The 21,189-nt window shown below is 51.1% G+C and overlaps 3 protein-coding genes across 7 annotated transcripts; 2 read left to right on the forward strand and 1 right to left on the reverse strand.

The window, feature by feature from the left end:
* Window positions 1–35: 35 nt before the first annotated feature.
* On the reverse strand, window positions 36–7,177 carry GIN1 (gypsy retrotransposon integrase 1). Its single transcript, XM_068163506.1, has 8 exons — window positions 6,884–7,177; window positions 5,885–6,078; window positions 4,980–5,091; window positions 4,424–4,562; window positions 3,739–3,793; window positions 3,046–3,303; window positions 2,849–2,962; window positions 36–1,366 (listed from the first exon to the last, which is right to left on the reverse strand). The coding sequence occupies exons 1-8, from the start codon at window positions 7,056–7,058 to the stop codon at window positions 1,145–1,147; spliced, it is 1,269 nt and encodes a 422-aa protein (XP_068019607.1). The 5' UTR covers window positions 7,059–7,177; the 3' UTR covers window positions 36–1,144.
* A 118-nt stretch (window positions 7,178–7,295) lies between these two features.
* On the forward strand, window positions 7,296–14,369 carry OGFOD2 (2-oxoglutarate and iron dependent oxygenase domain containing 2). Of its 4 annotated transcripts, XM_068163507.1 has the most exons (7): window positions 7,298–7,803; window positions 7,882–7,938; window positions 9,908–10,018; window positions 11,059–11,158; window positions 12,265–12,389; window positions 12,829–13,086; window positions 13,691–14,369. In XM_068163507.1, the coding sequence occupies exons 1-7, from the start codon at window positions 7,564–7,566 to the stop codon at window positions 13,964–13,966; spliced, it is 1,167 nt and encodes a 388-aa protein (XP_068019608.1). In that variant the 5' UTR covers window positions 7,298–7,563; the 3' UTR covers window positions 13,967–14,369. The 4 variants fall into 4 exon arrangements, with proteins under 4 accessions (XP_068019609.1, XP_068019608.1, XP_068019610.1 ...); XM_068163508.1 differs by lacking the exon at window positions 7,882–7,938 and having other exon boundaries at window positions 7,296–7,803; XM_068163509.1 differs by lacking the exon at window positions 9,908–10,018 and having other exon boundaries at window positions 7,321–7,803.
* Window positions 14,370–15,352: 983 nt separating this feature from the next.
* On the forward strand, window positions 15,353–21,167 carry ARL6IP4 (ADP ribosylation factor like GTPase 6 interacting protein 4). 2 transcript variants are annotated; one of them, XM_068163512.1, is made up of 6 exons: window positions 15,353–15,509; window positions 17,399–17,601; window positions 17,953–18,282; window positions 18,740–18,848; window positions 19,850–19,919; window positions 20,141–21,167. In XM_068163512.1, exons 2-6 carry the CDS (start codon window positions 17,412–17,414, stop codon window positions 20,195–20,197), a joined length of 756 nt encoding a protein of 251 aa, XP_068019613.1. In that variant the 5' UTR covers window positions 15,353–15,509; window positions 17,399–17,411; the 3' UTR covers window positions 20,198–21,167. The 2 variants fall into 2 exon arrangements, with proteins under 2 accessions (XP_068019613.1, XP_068019612.1); XM_068163511.1 differs by having other exon boundaries at window positions 15,401–15,509; window positions 18,731–18,848.
* Window positions 21,168–21,189: the final 22 nt, after the last annotated feature.

Raw genomic sequence — 21,189 nt, forward strand, 5'->3', positions numbered from 1 at the left:
CTTGAAAGTCTTTTTCAACTGAAACAATTCCATGATTTCCAACCTTAGAAAGTGTTTTATTTAGCCACTTTGTTCTCTCATTTTTACATTATTTTAACAGTTTTATTAAATTTTCTGCAGCAGAGGAGGGGAAATACAACACACAAGTTGTCTTTTAAAACAAGCAGAACAAAGACCTCATTTGAATTAAGCCCCAAAGAGGGGCTTGATAGGGGGTTAAATAAATTCCTAATGTAGAAAGGGATCCAGTTTCAAGAAATTCAGATTATAAATTAGGTTTAAGTCCCCCCACCCCCAGCTCTGGAGGGAGGGCAGTGCTCAGGGTTATCCCCAGATGGCATCTCTGTACCCAGCTGGGCTATACAGATGACAAAGAGGGTGGTTGCTATCATTAACTCAAAGTTTCCCTGATTTTGTGGCTTAAAAACACCAATATAACCCTTGTGTGAAACCAGGACACCTCGCCAGCATAGGAACACGCTACAGGCTTCCTGGAGTTCCCTCTTTTTCTGGAGAGCACAAAAGGTGATGTTACAAAGGGAAAATTCATTTTTCTCTGCCTGGATAACCAAAAAAAAATATATTGTGTTCTGTTGCCCATTTTATTTCTGCTAATCAGTGCTTAAAACTGAAAAAAAGCACAGTTCAAACCACTCCCACATCTACTGGGAATTGCAGTCAGACCTGGCATGACCCTTCACTGTTCAGGCTGACAGGAGGTGGGGAGGGTCTCCTCAGGTGGGGAGGACAGCTTTATGCTGTAGGAAACACTGCAATTTGGTTAAGCTGGGTCTAGCTCCTGGTTCTCTTCTCATCTGCACCCAGATCACTCCCCAGGCTTGGATGAAATTACTCCCAAAGGGAGCCTTCCACACTGAAAACAAGGCGGAGTTTCTTGGCAAGACCAAGCCTCTCATTGCCAAAGCATAAATGAGGATGGTGCCACTTCCCTTGGTTGGAGTGGGAGATGGTCCATGGGCAGATCCAGACCAGGAAGGGACTGAACAGACACCCTGGTCTGAACCTTCCCCTTCCTTCCTCCCCAGGATGGAACAGGCACATCTGCACCCCGGACTCCCATGCAGTTGGGCCACAATCCTCTGGGCCGGTTCGCGCAACTGGACCCCCAGCAAAGCCCCAGAGGCTAACTGGCTTTCTTTACACCAGACATACTCTGCTCAGGAGGCAGGACCGTCTCGATCTGAAATGACACAAACTGGCCCTTCTTCAGCTTCTTCAGGGAGCTGGCAGCATTGCTCCCAAACACATTATCTTCCACTTTGAAGGCAAGAGAGGGCAGGCCCCGACTCTTCCTTTTCACACTCTTCCGCTCCTGCTTGTAGGCTGTGGTCATGTTGGCGATCACCTGTGAAGCAAATTACTTGGGTGGGGTCTTGAGACACCACTTGAAAATCAGCTTGACGCCATCTCACACAAGCTCAGTGAGTGAGAGCTAGAGCTGCAGCATGCAGAGATCAGTCTGGCAGGCCAAGGCTGAGCCAGCGAATGACAACACAGCTGCTCACACCCAGGGCAAGGGAGGGCTCAGCCAGGTCTTTCCAGCCTTATTCTAACCAACCCCAAATAAGCAGAAGACCTTACAGTAAAAGCTTGAGATTTTAGGGCTGTGCTCAGTGAAGTTAGTTCTCCATCAGTAGAAGGCAGAAGGGGATCCAGGGTGGAGTAGCACAGAGCCAAGGACAGCTTCTAATAATCTCCTGCTAATTAATTACATCCCCAACCCTGGCCTGGCTACAGGCAAGCGTCAGCAACCCAGACACTAGGAATGCCTCTATGGACAGGGCAGGATGCTTTGGAGTCACCCAGGCAGAGCTCTCAGTGCCTTGTGCCACAGTGTGCATCTCCACCAAAGGGGAGCCGAGCTAGTGAGCAAAGGGATGAGCTGGGAATAGATTCCACATGTTTGGCTCCCAGGCCTCCTCCCCCCTGTCCTGTTTTACTACAGCCATTCCCTGCCAGGAAGAATCATAATCCAGGTGGGACCACATAACCCTGAGTGTAAGAAAGGACTGAGCAAACAAAGCTCTTGAACCTTGTCCATTTGTGGGTTTTTTTTGGCACACAGATCACCAAGCACTTTACAGGGAATGCTGAGGTAATTTTTCAAGTCAGAAAAACAAGGAAGAGACAAAATGAGTTGCCCAAGAGACAGTCAAGAACTGAATGCTGGCCTTGCTCCCCAAACCCAGGTCTCTGCCCACTGAGCCTCTAAGTCTTCCTGGTAGCCCCAATCTCCCCAGTTTCTCTCCCTCCATTTTGGGTTAGGGTCACTTTTAACCTTTTAATTGCACAGCATGTCCCACGCACAGCTTTGTCTCCCTGCCTAAGGATGGACTCCCTTGGCTGATTTGAGATGCAGATTACAAGGAAGAGTGCTGCACAGGCTGGGACATAGCTCTCATTAGCCTTGGCAGAGTCAGACACATCCTCATACTTTATCATCCAGATGTGAGCAGCAACACCACCAGTGCCACCAAACAGTGACAGCTCAGTGTCTGCCTCTGCTTCTGCTGCCCGTGGCAAGCATTGAGATGCCACCACCTCCTCCCTCAGGCAGTGCTGGACCAGATTCTGCCTTGCTCCTTCCCAGCTGGATGCATGGCCTCCCTGCCATGACAGGAGAGAGGACAGATGAACACCAGAGAGCTGCAGGCAAAGGACTCCTGTGAGAAGACATCTCTGGACATAGAGGGACTCTCTGAGCACCCAGGCAGGTGCACACCGTAGGATGATCCTCATATGAGCAAAACCCTTCTTACACAGCCTGGCAAAAGGGACCCTTTGAGGGCTCAGCTGCAAAATGATTTCAAGGCACTGCAAGACTTACAATTTCTTTGACCGCATTTTGCTGCTCCTGAACAGTGGCTGTGAATGGTGGGAGGAGGTTGTCTGCTTTACCAGAGCTAGCCCCCTGCTCCTTAGAGTCCTTCACAAAATCCACCTGCAAGGTACAGATATATGGGTGTTAATCTGTAGCTGTGCCAGTGGCCAACTTCCTACAAGACTACTCTGTCAAGAAGTTACCTTGGAGGACAGGCAGACGTATCTGTTGAACATGAGGAAGAAGGGTGTGTACTTCGTGACCGAGTTGACTGAGGTGCGGAAATTGAAGAGCACGGGGTCCAGGTGGGTGTCCCATTCACTGGGCTTCTCTTTCACCACACTGCAGATGGAGGATTTGAGCACCTCAGCACTGTGGTCATCCAGGCCTGAGCAGTCTGTGGGGGCTGCGGGGGTGAGGATCTGTGAGATGTTCCAGTGCTCACATAAATGCTGGCTGACCTGCAAAGGTGGGCATCATGCCCACAGGAGAACAAGGCAGATTTGCACCACAGCAGCTAGCAGCCTCCACAGTACTGTCCTCATGCCAGGAGATGGTGCTCAGCTTCCCAGAAAGTTTAGAGATTGAGAAAATGTTTTGCAAGAACTGCTCCTATGCTTAAGGCTTTCCACAGAATGAGAAGCTGGGCTAATCCCAGGGTAGGGCAGGAATCTCACAGACATGATCTCACAAGACCTTTTCTTCTGAGCACAGAGGATGCCCTCTGGCTGGAAGAAGCACACCACAGAACTGTAACCAGGGGGAAAGCACTAGCAAATCTATCACTTGCAACAGGGCTGGGGCAGGGAGAAGGCAGCATCAGCTCCTTGTCCCCTCTACATGGCACACTGCAAGGTCATGTTGCTTTCCCCTGAACCACCCAGTACCTGACCTACCTCGTCACAGAAATCCCAGCTCTGACTGGCATAAATGTTCTTGGATGCTCCAAACCTGAATAAGAAGACAACACAGAACTGGTTTTACTCCATCATCTGCAAGGCAGAGCCAAAGGAATTCAATCTTCGTGGCTGACAGCAGGATACAAAAGGGACAGAGACCCTTCAGTGGAGCTGCTGCTAAAGAGGCTGCATGATCTCACCTCCCTAAGAGCAGAGAGAGGTCTGCTGGTTCCATGTGTTCCAGCAGAGCCAAGCCTGTTTGCTTTTGAGTGATAAGGGAACAGGAGAAACAAGGAAAACTTTGTGCTCTGAATGCAAGTCTCTACGGGCCATGCATGTTTTTCACAAGGACAATGTCACATGGTGACATGCCCTACATGAGTGCAAAATGAACACCTTCTAGGATGAATCAGGGAATGGTTTTAAAACTTCTGCAAAGAGCTAGGGCACCAGTTCTCTTGGCCTTAGGCACTTTTGTGCCTTTCTTCCCTTCTCTGATAGCAACAGTGCAAGTGCTTTGTAAGAAGCAACTGAGAGGCACTGCATGGTCCCTCCTGTAAAAGGGCAAGATCCTGCTCTCAGGAGGAAACCACCTTGTGGACACTGAGTGTTTTTGCAACATGTCCCAGAGTGCCCCATCTCACTGCAGAGGTTCAATGTAACCAACAACAGAGGAGCCCACCTGTAAAAAATTGTAGCTAGGGCTTTAGCTACTGATAAGGGATCTTCCTTCTGCAGAGGAACGGCCTCAACCCACTTAGTGAAGTAGTCGGTCAGAAGGAGGACATGTGTATTGCTCTGGCTTGTCTCAGGAAAAGGTCCTGCATTAACAAGCATCAAGAAAAATCAATGTGATGCTGTAATACCACCCAAATGAGGAAAGTTAAAACCCCAGCCCAGCAAAACAAATGCTGCAAAAACCACCACGACTCTCTTCTGCAATGTCATTTGGCCAGCACACTTCTGTGACCTTTGTCAGCAAGAATACACCCATCACTGCCTCCTCTCTGGGATGTAACCACACATCCACAACTCCCTTCGTGTGTGGAGAGGGAATGGAGCCAGTCACAGGGATGGAGTGGAGCCAGTCACGAGGATCAGGTTGCACCCAGGTAGGCTGCTGTAGCCTCCTTGGCAACTCCTCACACAGAGGCAGGCAGCAGCGGCAGGTCTGCCACGTGTCCCGGCAGCCAGCATGGCAGCCTTGAGAAGTCGGCCTGTCAGCCACAGGCACTCACCCTGAATGTCTAATCCCAGCACTTCCCAGGGTGATTCCACTTTGACAGGCCTTGCTTTCCGTGACACATTCTTGTTGTGCTCCGCATTCTGGCACGTTTCGCACGTTTTGATCTGGAAAGGCAAAAGACATGTCCAGGGACTTTAAAATATGCTGATGAATTCTGTCAGATTCAGACTGGACAGGCTGTGAAGGGAAGAGAGGGCAGCAACTCTGAGCAGCTTCCTCCTACCCAGTCCCAACAATGAGGTGCAAGAGGACAAAACACACCCTGCCAACAGAGCTCACTTTTCACCCAACCTATCGACAGCTTTCTTTGACACTGTACCCAATTGTCTCAACATGGTCTATAGCTGAGACATTTCTCAACCTGGTTTTAGACAAATATTTATATTGTATTTTAAAACTTCTGCTACTGGCTAGAAAAATCATCAGCCCCAGGACGCTGCAGGAGCTCAGGCTGTTCATGCAACACAACCACACTTCTTCAAAACACACTGCTGCAGGGAACTTCTAGTAATAATCAGAGGTGAGGCAAAGCAGCTGAGCTCCTCCTGTCCCAAATTTGGGGAACTGGGCAGCTCTGGTAGGGATCCAAACTACTCAAAATTGAATTCAGGAACATGTGTCTGAACCAATCCCACATTCCCATGCTGGCAAACCTGCCCTGCATGAGGAGGCCTACCTGTGCAGGCTTCCAGATGCTCGGGGGGAAGACATCCAAGCTATCCAGCTGCCTCAGGAAGTTCCACCTGCAGAGTTACTTACTGCATGGCTTCAAAACAACAAGCACTAGCAACAACATCATCCCTGCATCAGGGCTCTTCTAGCTGCTCACTTGGGACTGCTGCCTGAACATCCTGGGAAATACTGGTATCACTGACACGGTCAATGCTCTCAACTTACCCAGTCTACAACATCCTTCACAATCCCCAGCCAGTAGTACCGGCTCTGAATGCGGTGCACTGTCTTCTTCTGTCCCAGGTGGTTCCCAATCTCAGTGAAATGGCTTTCCAGAAAGACTTGCCGCCTCCGTTCGGGATCCACAATCACCTCACGCTTCTCTTCCTTCTTGGGTCCCACATAGTAAAGGCAGCCACCTGCAGATGCAAGAGATCTATCTAGAACAACATGCTCCCACAGCCAGCTGCTCAGTCCCCACAAAAGCATCCTTTTCTACAGTGGGAAAAAGAGGTGAGACATGACAAAGAGCTACTGTTGCACTGGGAGCATCTGTGGAAGGTGCTAAACTGCAGTCCCTCCCACATAAACCCAGTGACCTCTTTTCTGCACTCAGGACTGAGTGAAATCCTCTACTATGATAACGCTGCCTTGGTTTCCAGAGGCCAGCTGTGGAGCACTGGTGCCACCCCAGGTTGCCACAATTCTCACTCTGCATGCCAGAAGTGATGCCAAGGCATGGATGTGGTACAAGAACCATGGTGCCTCCCACAACTCTCTGCAGAGGGTCAAGAAGCCGCATATCCTTCCTGTGCTGAGGAAGGTATCATGACCCTCACGATTGGAGGTTCAGGTTGGACGTTAGGAAAAATTTCTTCCCTGAAATGAGTCCACATTCCTTGCAGGCATTTCAAAGCCGCGTAGATGTGGTGCTGAGAAACACGTTTTAGTGGTGACCTGGCAGTCCTGGGTTAACAGTTGGACTGGATGACCTTCCAAACAAAACCATTCTCTGATTCTACGTCTGTGGCGACTGTTACGCCTCTCCTCCCTGCCAATGGGTCACTACCCCCACACTCCCCTGCAATCTCTCTGGGTCCTCCCCACCTGCTCGGGCCCCTCACCCGGCACGGCGCCGCGCCAAGGGCAAGGCAGGCGCTGCCTCCGTTTCCCCCTTGCCATCCCCGTCCAAGCCCCGTCCCGCGGTGTCACCCACGTCCCCACCATCAATGACGAACTTCTGCGCGTAGCGCTTGAGGTTCTTCCTCTTGATGGAGCAGAAGCTGGGCGGGAAGCAGCCCTCGGCCAGGAGCCGGTAGATGTCCTCGAACTTGCTGCTGGGGCCACACGACTCGGCTGCCACCACCTCCTCCTCGGCCACCTGCAGCGCCGAGTCCATGGCCAGCGTGGGCCGGGCCGAGCCGAGCCGAGCCCAGCCGGGCCGGGCCGGCCCAGCTTGCCCCGGGGCCGGGCTGCCCCCGCCGGGCGCGTCCCCTAACCGCGCGTGCACGACGGGCGCGGCGCTGGAGGGGGCGGGGCGCAGCGGTGACTCTTAGGGACTGTCTACAAATAACCCATCAGAGAGTGTTGCTTTGGCGGCCTCGTCGCTCGGTACTCTCCTGTCATGTGAAGACAGCGGAGATCCCACCCATCCCTCCGCCGTCCCCTCTCGTGTCAGCGCCGGCCCCGGGCCCTCTTTGCCCACGTCAGCACCGCGGAGCAGACACGAGGCAGATGAGCGTTCTGGACCTTGCCGAGGGCTGGGGCGGTGGGGGCTGTAGGAAAGCGGCATCGCTCCAGGCCTCGGCCTTGGTAACGCTACGGAACTTACGGCAAAATAAAAAGCATAAAGCTGGGGAATCTGTGCAAGTTTCGCCTCCCCTCGTTTTTCTCCCCGTTACGAAATGACCGACGCTTCCTCTCTCGCACTGGCCCGGCCGGAAGCGCCTCTCCCTGCTGGGCGGCGGAGCCATTTGGTGATGGACCCCGCGCCCCGCGTCGCCCCTGCGCCGGCGGGAAACATGTCCGCGGGCCGCCCGTTCCTGGCCTGCGCCTGCTTCTTCTCGGACAACATCTTCGTGGGACGCTACGGGCTGCACGTCCGATACCAGGACGAGGGGCAGCTCCGCCGCGATCACGGACAGGTAACGGCGGGGTGGTGGTCGCCCTTCCCTTAGCTGGTCGCGGCGTCGGTGGTGGGTGACCGGCCGCATGTGTTGCAGGTGCTGCGGGAGAGGGGCTGCCGGAGCGAGGAGGACTTCAGCGCCGTGCTGCGGGAGGTGAGCGCGGCATCGCACGTCAGTCCCTTCAGCCCAGTCGGTAGCTTCGGCTTCCTAAGGGAGGGGACTTTGTCTACCCGAAGGTCTCACAGTGCAGGGGACCTGGGGAATCCTGCCCCGCCATGGGGAGGAGACACCGCACTCCGGCTCCGATAACCTCTTTACACGGGGCGATTTCGCACACGCGGGCTGGCCGGGGACCGGTGGTCGATACGGGGAGCTGGGGAGCTGTGCTGAAACCGCAAGCCCTGGCACACCTGAGACACAACTCCCTGGCGCCTTGTCCCAATCAAACGTAGTGCCGGACAGGCACCGAAGGGAAAAAATTCCCATCTGGCCCCTTGATCCGGCTCTGGACGCTGTCCAGAGGTGTGTTTGTACTGGCAGCACCCTGGAAGTAAACAATGTAAATTCAGCAGGTTATTAAAATGGTCTTCTGTGCTGCTCCCTATTTGGTTTTGGTCAGCTGGCTCCCAGTGCCCTTCTAGTTTGCCTTTCTTTGACCCTTCTTTTGTCAATTGAAGAATGCCATGAGATGAGATCACTCGGGGGTCCTACAGAATTCATGTAAGGTCTGATAAAGAAGGATATCAAAAGATTAAAAAACAAACAAAAAAGTGTCCCGGGTCACTCTTAAGGTAGGGATCAGTGTTTCTTTCAAGGCTAGGGACAGAGATCTGTTGCATAAGCAACTCCAATTTCACCTAAGGAGAGGGAGAGGTTCTTTTGGAGATCCTTGGCAGAATAAGGACAGCAGTAAATTGTAGTTACAAGTAAAGCCTTACCTTGTTAACTGATTGCCATGATTTATACAGCATGTAATTTGTGACTTCAGTAACACAGGATTTCTACAAGTAGAATCAAATAAGTAGTGTAATACAGAATTTATAGACAGCTTAACAGGATTCTAATCTCCTGGGCCCTCTGCAGATTGTGTCAGACCTTAACACCTGCTTTGCATATAAATGTAACCATCATAATTGAGACTCAAAAATCGTATAAGAGAATACGAGCTGCTCACCCAGTCCGTGGAAGAAGAAAATGATGGTGGAGGCCTCCTTGGCCATGGTAGGTCCAGCAGCAGTTCCTGTCCAAGTTCCCCACTAAGGATTTATAACTGATTGATTTTATAGCCAGTTCTGTGGGTGTTCTTGTGCTCAACAATACCTGTCTGGCCAGGGGCCTGGGACCTCTAGGGCCAGCAAGGAAGGGAGTGCTCAGCCTGAAGTCCAGGGACCTTGAGGCTGGTTGGGAGGGGAAGAAGAAATTACTTTGATTTGTCTAATTGGCTCAAAGATCCTTGAGGGCCTGATAAAGAGGGAAAGGGAATGAATACTTGATCCACTTGGTCACAGAGAATGGCTGCTTGCCCTATAAAATGGCATTAGTTGTGCTACCCACATTACCAGGGGTTGGGAGCAGCGGGTACCAGTCACACCCTCCTTCCTTTTTTGCTAAGGAATGTTATAAATTAATCTCCTGGGGGTTTATTAAATAGGAAGTGCTGCATGAACCAGTTGCTACTACAGCTGTTTCCTTGGAAAATACAGACCAGCCTTTCCCTACAACACTTAGCAGTAATCCCTTCATGACGAGTCTTGTCTCCCTTCCAACAAATGTCTTTATTGTCGACAGTGTTTAGATTGTCAGAACATAATCCAGACTCTTAGAGTGCATGCTGGTGCTTCATGGGGCATCAGAATGCCTGAAAGGGCTGAAACCTTGCAGCTCCACTTGACACATCCATAGAAAGCCTTCAGTTAGTATTTAAGCCATCCACAATGAGAACACATCTCAAATCCTTCTTAGGCATTTGGCTTTACAGATTTTTTTGACTTGTCTTGACTACAGAAAAGCAAAGGCATACACTTCATCTGTCAGAGGTGCCCAGAACAAAAATAACTGGTTTTAAACAACGAGCAAAATCCCTTTTGATTTTCTAACAGTGTGCTCTATTGTTTACTTGTAGATTGAGGCAGAAGTGCAGCGAAGAAAACAGTTAATTCATCAGTCAGTGGAACGCAAAGCCATCATCTCAAAGTGCTACAGGCAAAAGCACCCAGAAGTGTACATTCTGCAGGTAGACAACATGTTTGGAATCTGTTTTGCATCCAAGGAATTGCTTGAGAGTTTACTTATGCAGTAGGAAACCCTCTTCTCCTCAGGACTGTGCACAGTGCTAGGGCTGGACTGAATGAAAACTAAACTGTAGCATATTAAAACTGAATGTAGAGCTTTGACAGCATAGCATCTTCTCCAGGCAAGATTCCAGATAAGGGTCATTGCGTATTGAAGCTGCCCCAGCACCTGGTACTGGACTCAGAATACCATTAGTAATTGAACATAAAGCATCACTGCAGCAAACAGGGCCATTGAGGTCTAATGAACAGCCACAGTAATCAGCCTTTAAAGGCTTAACACACAGACAAGGTCCTGGTGACTGTCAGCTGGATTTGGGCAGCAGGCTGCCCATATGTGTACACCCCACTGCAAATGCAGACTAGTCCTCTTGTGGGCTACTCTGCTTTGAATTTCCTGGTGTTTGCCAGATCCAAGACTTTCCAGCTGGATAATTGTCACAGATCAGCAGTCTCCATTTGAGGACCTTCTTGTTGGTGCCACCATGTACTTCTTGGCCACAAGTTTGCACAGATCTAGAGCTCCATGGTCCATTAGTAACAACTTCTGCCATTGTCTGTTCTGCTGCTGTCTGTCATGATCTGTGTGGGGAAGTGCTTTACGCAGAGCACAATCACTTTGTTGTGCTGAGGCCATGGCAAGGTGCTAAAACTACTAGGAAAGATTTTGCAGTTTCCTGTTAGGACTCCATTATGTGAGCCAAGCTCCTTCCCATCAGACTAAGGATAAATCTGGCCAGTTGTACTTAGAAACCTGTCAACTAAAGCAAGCAGCAACTTACCTAACCCCCCAAGAAAAACATCAGCAACATTCTGCACTTCCTGCCACAGAAGTAACCCAAGTGTGACTGTCAGCCTTGCTCCCCAGACACTACCTATTTTCCTATGGCTGCCTGGAAGTCCATTTCCCGCCTGGACCACAAAAGACTGCACAGGCTAATTGTGTTTCTGTATATTTTTATCATCTTTCCCTTGACCACAGGATTCATTCCTGGCCCCAGAGTTTCTGGAAATTGTGAGGTACTGCACATCACCAGGTGCTCATCTCCATGGCCTCCTGCGCTACATCGAGTCCTTCTCAGGTAAAGAAAACAACACATCAGCCACAAAGGTCTCCCTGTGTGACACTGCAACTTCAGTGATGACAGCTGTTTTCAAGCCCTGTCTTTAACAGCTCACATTTGATGCACAGCTGAGGTAAACAGGATGTTATTTTCTGCTTGATGGGAGTCTCTGGAGAGGCAGCATTGTGCAGCAGTTAGGCTCTGGATGAGATCCTGCTTTCTGTTTTTCCTGTCCCAGTCTGCTGATGTCTCTCAGAGGCTGTAGCTGCAGCAAGGCTGGGGTTTTGGTTGTACACAACCTCAGAAGGGAGCCTGCTGAAGGAACACAGTTAGCCCAGGGAATTTTTCTCCCTCCCTGAGTACTTTACCATTTCAGACAATCCCTGTTGGTTTGTCTGAGCTGAAATAGTTTCAGTCTAGATTTCAGTCTTTTAAAGAAATCTGGGTTTTAAGCTTCCCTGGAGGCAGCTGTGAGGCTTTCTCTCCACCACAACTGCTGCTAAAATGTACAGGAAGCTGAAAAGTTTCTCAAGACTAAAGGAGAGACACAGATGTTAATGTGCAGGGCTCCTGGATTTGTCCAAGGCATGATTTCTAGGCACAGCCTTCTCACACTGTCTTTGTCTCAGCTTCCATAGCCTTTATATTGAGCTCCCCTGCACAAACCTTTAGGGCTTTACCCTGACAGGTAGCCCTGAAGGCCTGGTCTTCTCACGGGGTTGGCACTGGATGAGTGAATCCCACATTGCCTAAACAACCTGGAGTCTCCTTCCTCTAGGAGGCTGTACCTGGACTTCCTGTGATAAGCTATTGATTCACCACCCTCCTCTAGACTCCCTCAAAACATTTCCTTTGCACCCACAGCAGGCATTTAAATTAGTGCCAGATCTGCTGACTGGATGGGGAAGTCTGGAGATGAGGGGCCCACATGAAAATCAACAAATACATCCTAGAGCCAGACCCAGGGAATGCTTCCAGCCCTTTGAGCAGGCTGTGCATAAAGTGAAGCTCATGGGTCCTTCCTTCTCACTGGTACCAACACAGCACACCTAGACAGCACAACAGCCTTGAACACTGTCACCTCATATTTTCATCAGCAGACAGTATCTGCCTTCTCTTGACAGATAAGAGGATCTATCGACTCCCAGTGTTCACACAGGAGTTCTGCCAAGCCTTTGTGGATGAGCTGGAGAACTTTGAGCAGTCCGATATGCCCAAAGGCAGGCCTAACACCATGAACAACTACGGGGTAGGACTATTTCCTGTGCTTCCTTAGGGGGGAATGTTCACAAGCAGACTTCAAAAGCACTCCAAAATGTTTGTAAATTGAGCACAATGCAGTGTGAGTACAGCCCCCCTGAAGTTAAAATGGTTCAAGGAATGTGTATTATGGAGACAAAAGGACAGGGGAATGCAGGGAAAGGGGCAGAGCACCCTGTACATAAGCAGTACACATGTAAATGAGGAAGTTAATTTGTAAAAGGCACTCAACTTCTGATCTTACCTTGTCTTTTCCCCATCATTTTCCACCTTGATTCTTCTTTGGCTTGTAGCTGGAGCCTTTGCTCTGAAGTGCCTGAGCTAGCAGGGAGGGTTGGGAGAGAACAAGATGGCTCAGCTGGGCAGCAGTTTTGATGAAGCAGCAGGTGAAGCTGATCAGCTGTTCCCATCACCTCTCTTTGAGACAGGTTTTGTTAAATGAGCTTGGGATGGATGAAGCTTTCATCACACCCCTCCGTGAGCAATACCTGCAGCCCGTAACAGCTCTGCTTTACCCTGACTTGGGAGGTGCTTGTCTGGACAGCCACAAAGCGTTTGTGGTCAAGTACTCACTACATGAAGATCTGGATTTGAGCTCTCACTATGACAATGCAGAAGTCACCTTAAATGTTTCACTGGGAAAAGACTTCACAGAAGGCAACTTGTACTTTGGGGATTTCAGTCAGGTACTGAGCATGTTCCTAATCGGGAGCCCAATTTGATTCCCTTCTGACAGTCAAATCTGCTCTGTCCCTTCCCTCTTTTTCACAATGTCTTGGTTACCCATGACACTTTTCTGCTACAAGCACATTACCTATTCAAGCTTCTAAGAGAGGACAGAGACAGCTACTATGGGTGAAACTGGAGTGGAACAACCCACCCCATCTTTCCACAACTGAAATAGTGAGCAGGGAGGTGCTGAGGGAGAGAGAAGAAATTCATTTTAGATGAGAGTTAAACCTACATCTGCAGCCTCTGTTTTCAGGGGACCCCTCACCAAAAAGGATAAAAGCTCCCATACACTGATGACACAGTGTTTTAAATTGAATATGTGTCTTTAAATTCCCTCTGGCCCTGGCACTGGCAATTTCATCCTGGAAAACAGTTGTACTAAGCTTCCAACCCACCATGGAAGTGGCTGTGTTTCAGGGGTGCAATGAGTGCTCTCCATGTTGCCCACTGGATGCTGTGGGTGAAGAGGTGACAAGTAGGAGTTTCAACTATCTGAGCATTTTTTTATCTGCTAGAGACTTTGTGGTGTAATGCTGTATCCACCTCCCTTTGTTCCAGGATCCTACTCCTGTGCCAAAGTACGTGGAGATTGAACATGTGGGAGCCCAGGGGCTGTTACACCGAGGAGGGCAGATCCATGGGGCACTTCCTATTGCCTCTGGGGAACGCTGGAACCTCATTATTTGGATGAGATCCTCAACCATCCGCAACCAGCTCTGCCCCATGTGCAACAAGAAACCTGAGCTGGTGGAAGCAGAGGGCTTTGGAGATGGGTTCACAGAAAGCCTAGAAGATGATGCCCCTGAGACTGTGAATCTCTGTACCTTGTGGTAGCAGACCACTGAGAGCCTGATTTCTCCAGAACAAGTTGCTTAAAGCTCCTTTCTGACCTCTCAAACTGCACTAACAGACTTGGATGGATGCACAAGTCATGTAATTAGTAGTGATCTCCTTGGAAAGTGATGCAAAACCAGTCCTGCTGGGGTTAGGGAAAGCAACCTTGGACAGTGAGAGCTGGTACACAGCTTGCCAGGGCTCACACTTGGGCTGAGGGACTGCTTGGAAGACATAGGAAGCCTTAACACTTGCTCACTGTGAAGGCCTTGTAAATATTTTCAGGTGTAAGGGGAAAACCCAAAGCTGCTTGACCTTTCTGAAGACCTATTTGCCAGCAGCAGCAACACAAGTCTTGCTGTACATGTGAAAGAACAGTACAATAAAGCCCTACTCTACTGTTTGCAGGGACTCCTCTCTTCTTCCAGGGGAAGGGCAAAACCTTTTTGTGGCTGAGTGACAGTGAAGGATCTGCCCAAAGCAAGATGCAGGTGATTCACAACAGGCTGACGGGAATGGCATGGAATTACTGTCACCAGAGGTTTACTTAAGCCAGGCTCAGAAAAATCCACCAGGGAGAGCTGATCCCACAGGATGGCTGAGACCTCTTCACAGCTCCACAAGCTCTTCTGAGCCAAAGTTTTCCTTACAAAGGTATCAAGAATGTTTTAACCAAGCAGAAACGTGCTTTAGAGACAAAGCTCTGGGAGCCACCTGCAACATAATAAAACTTTCCATACAAGAGCATACATTTAACTCTCTTCCTTGGGTTATGTCAACAAGTGAAAATACTAAATAACCATCTAACCCTGCAGCAACCAGGCCTGGGGCTTCCTGGTTTGGCACCAAGATGGCCTGGCAGCTGAGGCATTCAGAGGGTCAGGTGCTTACCCCATCTCATTGCTGACCAGCTGAAATGATGGACTCTCCCATCTACAAAACTAGTTAAAGAAGCCAAATATCTTTTTATTGGTGTTTGCATTTGGCTCTGGGGAGATTTGATACACATACACACCACTGCACTTATAAAGGGGCTTTTAAAATTCATTTATTCAGCTGCACTAATTACAATGTGTGGACTTTGCATCCTTGCTGCCTGTGAAAGGCTGAATGTGAGCTGTTACAGCTGGCACAGAGGTGATGATTTAAGCATTGTCAGCAGATCCATTGAGGTTTTGGGCAGGAGTACTGGTAGGACACAGCACTGTTCAGCTTTTCATTAGCAAAATCCATTGAGAACTGCATCTCAGGAAGGAAACTGGCCGTGGTATCTGCGCATGGAGCCAAAGGGCTATCAAGAAAACTACTCGTCAACTCATCATTTCATTCAGCGCCTTCTATCTGCCCTGAATTAGGCCCCAGAATTCGAGCCAGGGGATGGGACCCGCACGGGCCCGGTGGATGCCGGAACCAAATCGCGCAGCGCAGCTGCCGCCCGGCCCTGCGCGCGGCGGCCGGAAGTGGGGGGGGAGAAGCCAGGCAGAGCTGGCGGCTGCTGCCCTGCTCCGTACCGGCGGTGCTGGGCCCGGCCCGGCCGCGGTGGGTGAGTCCCTCCTCCCCTCCTCCCTCCTTTTACCTGCGGCGGGATCGGGACCGGCCTGGAGCGACCCTGGCTGAGGGCCCCGACGGGGGCGGGCGGAGGGGCGGACGCCTGCGCGCTGCGATGGCAGCTGGTGGCCGCGGGAGGCTGTTGAAGTACCTGACACGCAGGGCCGCGCCCTAAAAGGGGCCGCGCCATATGCCAGGCTCTTAAAGGGCCAGCACACCTTGCCTAGGTTCTTAAAGTGCCAGTAATCCTAGTGCTGAGCTCTTAAAGGGCCAGAACACCTTTTACTGAGCTCTTCAAGGGCCAGTACGCTTCGAGCTGGGCTCTCAAAAGGTCATGCTACAAAATGCTCTAAAATCATCCTGCAAGCTCCCAGTGTTGCCAGCCTCCACCTGCAGCAGGGGCAGAGCAGCTAGGTGAAGCTGGGTGGGCTGGAGGAGCTGCCCTAATGTGGCCAGGAATCTGGTGGCAGATTTGAAGTGAGACCTCCTAGCTTTGGGGCATGAGCAGCCTGGGATGCTGCTGTGATGGATTTAGGGCTTGTCCCCTTCTTGTGGCATCACCTTGGGCACAAACAGGAGCATCCCATTGAGTACAACTCAATCTCTGTTGCTGCTGTTGCTGCAGTTGTATTATTGTTCAGGAGGAGACTTGATGGGGTGCTTGGTGCCATGGGTTAGCTGTTTGGGTGGGTTGGATTGGTTGATGGGTTGGACGCGATGATCTTGAAGGTCTCTTCCAACCTGGTTTGGTTTATTCTAGATAAAGGTTTTATTCTAAAAGTGGGTCCTGGAGTCTGATGGGGCAGACCCAAGACCCAGACACCATCCTGCCAGTGGGGGCTGGTGCGAGGGATGGCCGCTGGGTGTGTGCTGATGAAGGACTCCCATCCACAGAAGCTGCCTTGTGTGCCCTTAATTGCTTGGGCTTGTGTTTTTTTATCGGATTGAAATTTCCGGTTGGACTTCACTCCGAGGTCTGAGTCGCTTGGGAGCGTGGTGGTAAACATGCAGTTAATTAAATGCAGCGGTTGGAAGGTGGCTGTGAGAAGGCATTTCCCAGACACTGCTCTGTCGCTGGTGCCAGTTTGTTTTTTAAATTAATGAGAGCATCCATCATGTCATCTCTGGCCTCTGGCTGCTGGCAGCCGGCGGGGCTGATGGACGGGGATGCCAGCTCAGTGCATAATCTGTTTTCTAAAAGCAAATTGGAATATTAAAAATTCATTCCTCCCCTTGGCTTGTGCCTGCTCTCGGTGTTTTAAATAATGGGGTGACTGACCCTGTGTTCAGCCTGGGGAGGATGTTTCATTCTGCTGACTGTCACTGCAGCATTGATCGTACCTTGCTGGCGTCTGCCTGTAGCTGCAGCATTCTCCTGCTGGCTCCCAGGGCTGTGTGGTAACCCATAACTGCCAGGGGTTGGCCATGCGGCAGCACGTTGCCTGCAAACCCCAGCTGCGGTGGGGATCAGCGTGGTTCACTCTTAGTCACCATATCTAGGGACGAACATGAGAAGCACAGGGAAAGCCTGGTGGAGATTTCACACTGAACCTGTCTGGGGATGGTTGTGTCAAGGTGGGAGAGGGCTGCCTGGGGAGGGCAGTGCTGTTTCTGCACAGCCCCAGCTCCGCTGTGGGGGTTGGTGAAATGCAGTTTGGCCATGACTGTGTGATGGGTGACCCTAACCTACCCCTGCACAACAGGAGCTCAGCAAGAGCAGGTGTGAGCGAGTTGAGCAGGTGGGAACAGAGGAGTCGAGCAGGAACAGGTCTTCTAGGACTGGTCGGCTTAGGATTAGAGTTAAGGTTTTTGGGGCTCCTGGACAAGCTGCTGAGCAGGAGTGGTCTGCCCCACAGCCCTGATGTGACCCATTCCCCCCCCCAGGAGCCAATACACGATGGCCCACAGCCAGTCTCGGAAGCGGTCACGAAGCAGGAGCAAAAGCAATTCTCGGAGCAGACAGGAAAGGAAGGAGAAGAAAAGGAGGAAAAGCAGCAAGGACTCACACCGGGGCAGCAGCTCTCCTCCACGGAAGCGGACCTCCGAGTGTCACAAACACAAGTCAAGCTCAGCAGCAGCTAGGGGAGGTAGGGAAAAGGCCTGTGAGCCTGTGCTTTTACCACATTGTCCTGGGGCAGGTGCACAGAGGGGGCTCAGGTGGGAAAAGAGGATCCCTGCTTCAAGTTAAATCAGTGTCTGTCACCTTGCTGTGCACCTTTTAGTCTCATTCTGATGCAGGTGGAGCCCTGCAGCCCCTCTGCATGCCAGTCTGGCAGGGTGGCACTGAGTCAGAGGTGTCAGCACAGAGTGGTCTTTTCCACATTTTTGGGGGGGTTTGCTGCTTGGGCAAGAAGAAGCCAGGCTGAGAGGGGGAAACTGGCATCCCTGCTCATGCAGGACCAGAGCTGCTCCCCTCAACCTCTTCATACATATTGCAGAAAAGAAGAAGGAAAGAAAGGACAAAAAGAAGAGGAAGGCAAGTACTTCTTCCTCTGAGACAGCACCTTCATCCACCAGCTCCTCATCTTCCTCTTCCTCCAGCTCCTCTTCTGATGACTCCAGTGACAGTGACTCCAAAACGAAGAAGAGTCGACATGGCAAAAAAAAGCGAGTGAAACAGAAAGACAAAAAGAAGAAGAAAAAGAGAATAAAGAAGAAAGCAAAAAAGAAGGTAAAGGAGGGAGCTAAGGAGAAAGCCAAGGGAGAACCAGTACCTGGTCCGTCGCTGGAGCAGTGGCAGAAGGAATCCATTGTGGATACTGGACCAGGTAATGATGGTGTTTCACCTCCTGCCGGGACACAAAAGATCCTGTTGCCCTTCCTGTGACCCACACAAGGTGTCTGAGGGAAGCAGGGCTGTGTACAAGGAGGAGCTCCAGATTCTTCTCCCTCCTACATACCATGGCCACCTTTGTTCCACACCAAGTAAATGAAAGGAGCCACATTCAGAGGTTCATTTGTGTAGACAGTTTGTAGAGGTAAGCTGGGAACAAAAATGTCAGATGGAAGGACATGGTCAGCAGTAACACACTGGCAAAGCTGGTACTGGCTTTGGGACATGAAACAGCTCTTCTCTTGCGTGGTTCAGCACTGAGCCCTGAGTACCCCTGGGAAACTGGTGTGGCATGTGTGTCTGTTCATGTCAGGTGTGGTGCTGTGCCCCTCAGCCAGGAGCCAGCCCCACAAGCATGGCTCTCATGAACTGATGCATTCCAGTTTTGACAGATGAACAAAAATCCCGCATCCAGGCCATGAAGCCAATGACAAAGGAAGAATGGGATGCAAGGCAGAGCGTCATACGGAGAGTTGTGGATCCTGAGACAGGAAGAACCAGGTATGATCCCTGGGGAAAAGGGAGGTGGGTTGTCCAACACTATCCCTGTTGTGTGGGTTGGAGTCCTGGAGATTACCCACCCATGGCACTACAGTACCACTGTGGATCCAGGTCCCCTTCAGCAGCAAAGGCCTGAGCTGATCCCTTGCAGATCCCCTGCGTCAGACCTGGGGTAACTTACCCAGAAAGCAGCACATTTGACTCAAATTATGGATTATGTTTGGGCTCCATGCATGGGACACAGGGCTGTGTCCCAGCTGGAAGCTCTGGGATGCAGACACCACAGTGCTCTGCTGCTGGAGGCAGAAGGTCTGTTCCTTGTGCTGTGAAGAGTTCAGATTGTCCCCATTAAATGTGGCTCAGCAACTAGGGGCAAAACAGGAATCAGAGGGATGACTTCCACCTCCTCACCCCACTGCTTCAGCCACTTGCCTTTCAGCCCCAGTTAGTAGCCAGGTGCAAGTGAGGAGGGATCATGTGCCCCTCGGGGTTACTGACAACACTCAAACCAAAGTTCCTTTAGATGCCAAATAGGAGTGACCCAGTTTTTAATAAACTGCATCTTCTCAGCAAGCAGAAAACATCATGCTGAAGAGAATTGGGTGTGACAAGTCCAGTCTTAAAATAGAAGTGAGCCTGCAGGGCTCAGGGAGGTGTGGAACAAAGGTCGGTTCCCTGTAAGGCACATAATGAAGACAATTAAATTTCTGTTGGTGTTCGGAGGTGTGAGCCGCCTCCAACACTGCTTGGAATTTGCTCAGCAAGAGTCTCCTTGGTCTGGCTGCTTTTCAAGGCCCAAACTGGCTCCTCTTTTGGAATGGCTCTGCAATTTCCTGGGGCAGCCAGGACCAGACCTGAACTCTGTGTGATAAAAGGAAAAGGTTTTGCAGGAGCTGGGGGCCACTATTGTTGGCAGCAAAGCCTGCAGATGGTGGGGTGGCAGGAGATGCTTTTATTTGCCAGTAGCCCTCATGGCTCTTGGGTCTGTGCTTGTTTTCCAGGCTTATTAAGGGAGATGGAGAAGTATTAGAAGAGATCGTCAGCAAGGAGAGGCACAAGGAGATTAACAAGGTAGTGGGGAACTTGCTACCACCATGAGCTACTGGTGGGTGGGCACAGCTGGGGAGTTGCTGCACCCAGAGGTGTTGTCTTACCTCTCTGAGGACCCCACTGACGTCCATCAGGGCAAACTGAGCCCTGGCAGCTCCACAGGGGCCCCCACAGGTGGATGCTGCTGGTCCTTCACCCTTGGGCAGGCGGTGCTGTGAGCACCTGTGTCTTTCCCTCTGCAGCAAGCCACCCGGGGGGATGGGCTGGCCTTCCAGGTGAGGACAGGGATGCTGCAGTGAGTGCATGAGTGTCAGCCATGCCAGGAGCCTGTCCTGCTGCCAGCACCAGCCCAGGTGTGAGCGTCTCTCTCTGGACCATGCAGAAAGCACCGTGTCAAGATGCCTCCCCAGGGGCAATTTCCATCTGCTCTGTAAGTTATTAACTGAGAAGGAGAGCGACTTCAATGATTCATCTCCCAGTAAACAGCTTCTTCCCTCCCTCTCCTGTCTGGGGCTAGCATGGCTATAATGCACTTAGACCTGCTTGCCTTGATGCCCCTTCTGAGGCTGGAGGAGCTCAACAGCACCCAGGGGACAGGCTCACTGGTGCTGAGCACCTGAAAGGCACTGCTGCCCTTCAGCTCTGAGCTTCATCAGGCAGTAACAAACACTGCAGCCTGGACAGGGTATGCTGGGGCTCCAAATATGCAGCTGGCTGCCACTTCTTCCCTTCAAGGGCTGCTCTTTGGCCCTTCTTTGCTGGATCTATGTGCCCCCTGCTTAGCCCATGCTGCAGACTCATGGGCCCTCTGCACTCACCCACCCTGCTTAGAGAGATGTGGCTGTGCTGCTGCATGGCTTTGCTCAGGCTGCAGATCTCTGTGCCGAGTGCCATTCTCCACTGTACCCCAGGGCTTTACTCAGCCTTTCTGCAGCTTTATCTCATTGGGTGGCACTGGGGAAGCACTGACCTGGCACCCTGCACTGGTATGGGCAGGTGTGCTTTCTGGAGAGGTGGCTTTTCCTTGCTGTCTGTTCCAGCATGCAACTCATGTCCCTTCTCCACAGGGCAGTGATGGGGCTCTGGGCTTCTCAGGCCCGTGCCCATAGCTGCTGTGAAGCCACTACAAAGTCCATAAACCTACAAACTGTGAAAAATAGAAGGGACAAATGGGTTAAAGGACAAATGGGTCCTACAGGACTTAATACTCAGAGGGTTCCCACATTCTGTTCATCCCTGTAACCCCATTAAACTGGCGCCTTGCTCACATCTTGGGTTTTGTGAACTCGTC

The sequence above is a fragment of the Melanerpes formicivorus genome, unplaced genomic scaffold (assembly GCF_026170545.1).
Source record: "Melanerpes formicivorus ecotype bairdi unplaced genomic scaffold, bMelFor1.0.p_v2 SCAF_72, whole genome shotgun sequence".
Lineage (NCBI taxonomy): Eukaryota > Metazoa > Chordata > Aves > Piciformes > Picidae > Melanerpes > Melanerpes formicivorus.

Bases quoted from the DNA above. Each gene is read 5' to 3' on its own strand.
- OGFOD2 (XM_068163507.1), top strand. From the start codon at position 7,564: ATGACCGACGCTTCCTCTCTCGCACTGGCCCGGCCGGAAGCGCCTCTC. The intron at 11,159-12,264 runs GTAAAGAAAACA...TTCTCTTGACAG, and splicing joins CTACATCGAGTCCTTCTCAG to ATAAGAGGATCTATCGACTC. The intron at 12,390-12,828 runs GTAGGACTATTT...TCTTTGAGACAG, and splicing joins ACACCATGAACAACTACGGG to GTTTTGTTAAATGAGCTTGG.
- ARL6IP4 (XM_068163511.1), top strand. From the start codon at position 17,412: ATGGCCCACAGCCAGTCTCGGAAGCGGTCACGAAGCAGGAGCAAAAGC. The intron at 18,283-18,730 runs GTAATGATGGTG...GATGCATTCCAG, and splicing joins CATTGTGGATACTGGACCAG to TTTTGACAGATGAACAAAAA. The intron at 19,920-20,140 runs GTAGTGGGGAAC...TTCCCTCTGCAG, and splicing joins GGCACAAGGAGATTAACAAG to CAAGCCACCCGGGGGGATGG.
- GIN1 (XM_068163506.1), bottom strand. From the start codon at position 7,058: ATGGACTCGGCGCTGCAGGTGGCCGAGGAGGAGGTGGTGGCAGCCGAG. The intron at 6,079-6,883 runs GTGGGGACGTGG...TTGCATCTGCAG, and splicing joins GCAGAAGTTCGTCATTGATG to GTGGCTGCCTTTACTATGTG. The intron at 2,963-3,045 runs GTAACTTCTTGA...TGTACCTTGCAG, and splicing joins ACGTCTGCCTGTCCTCCAAG to GTGGATTTTGTGAAGGACTC.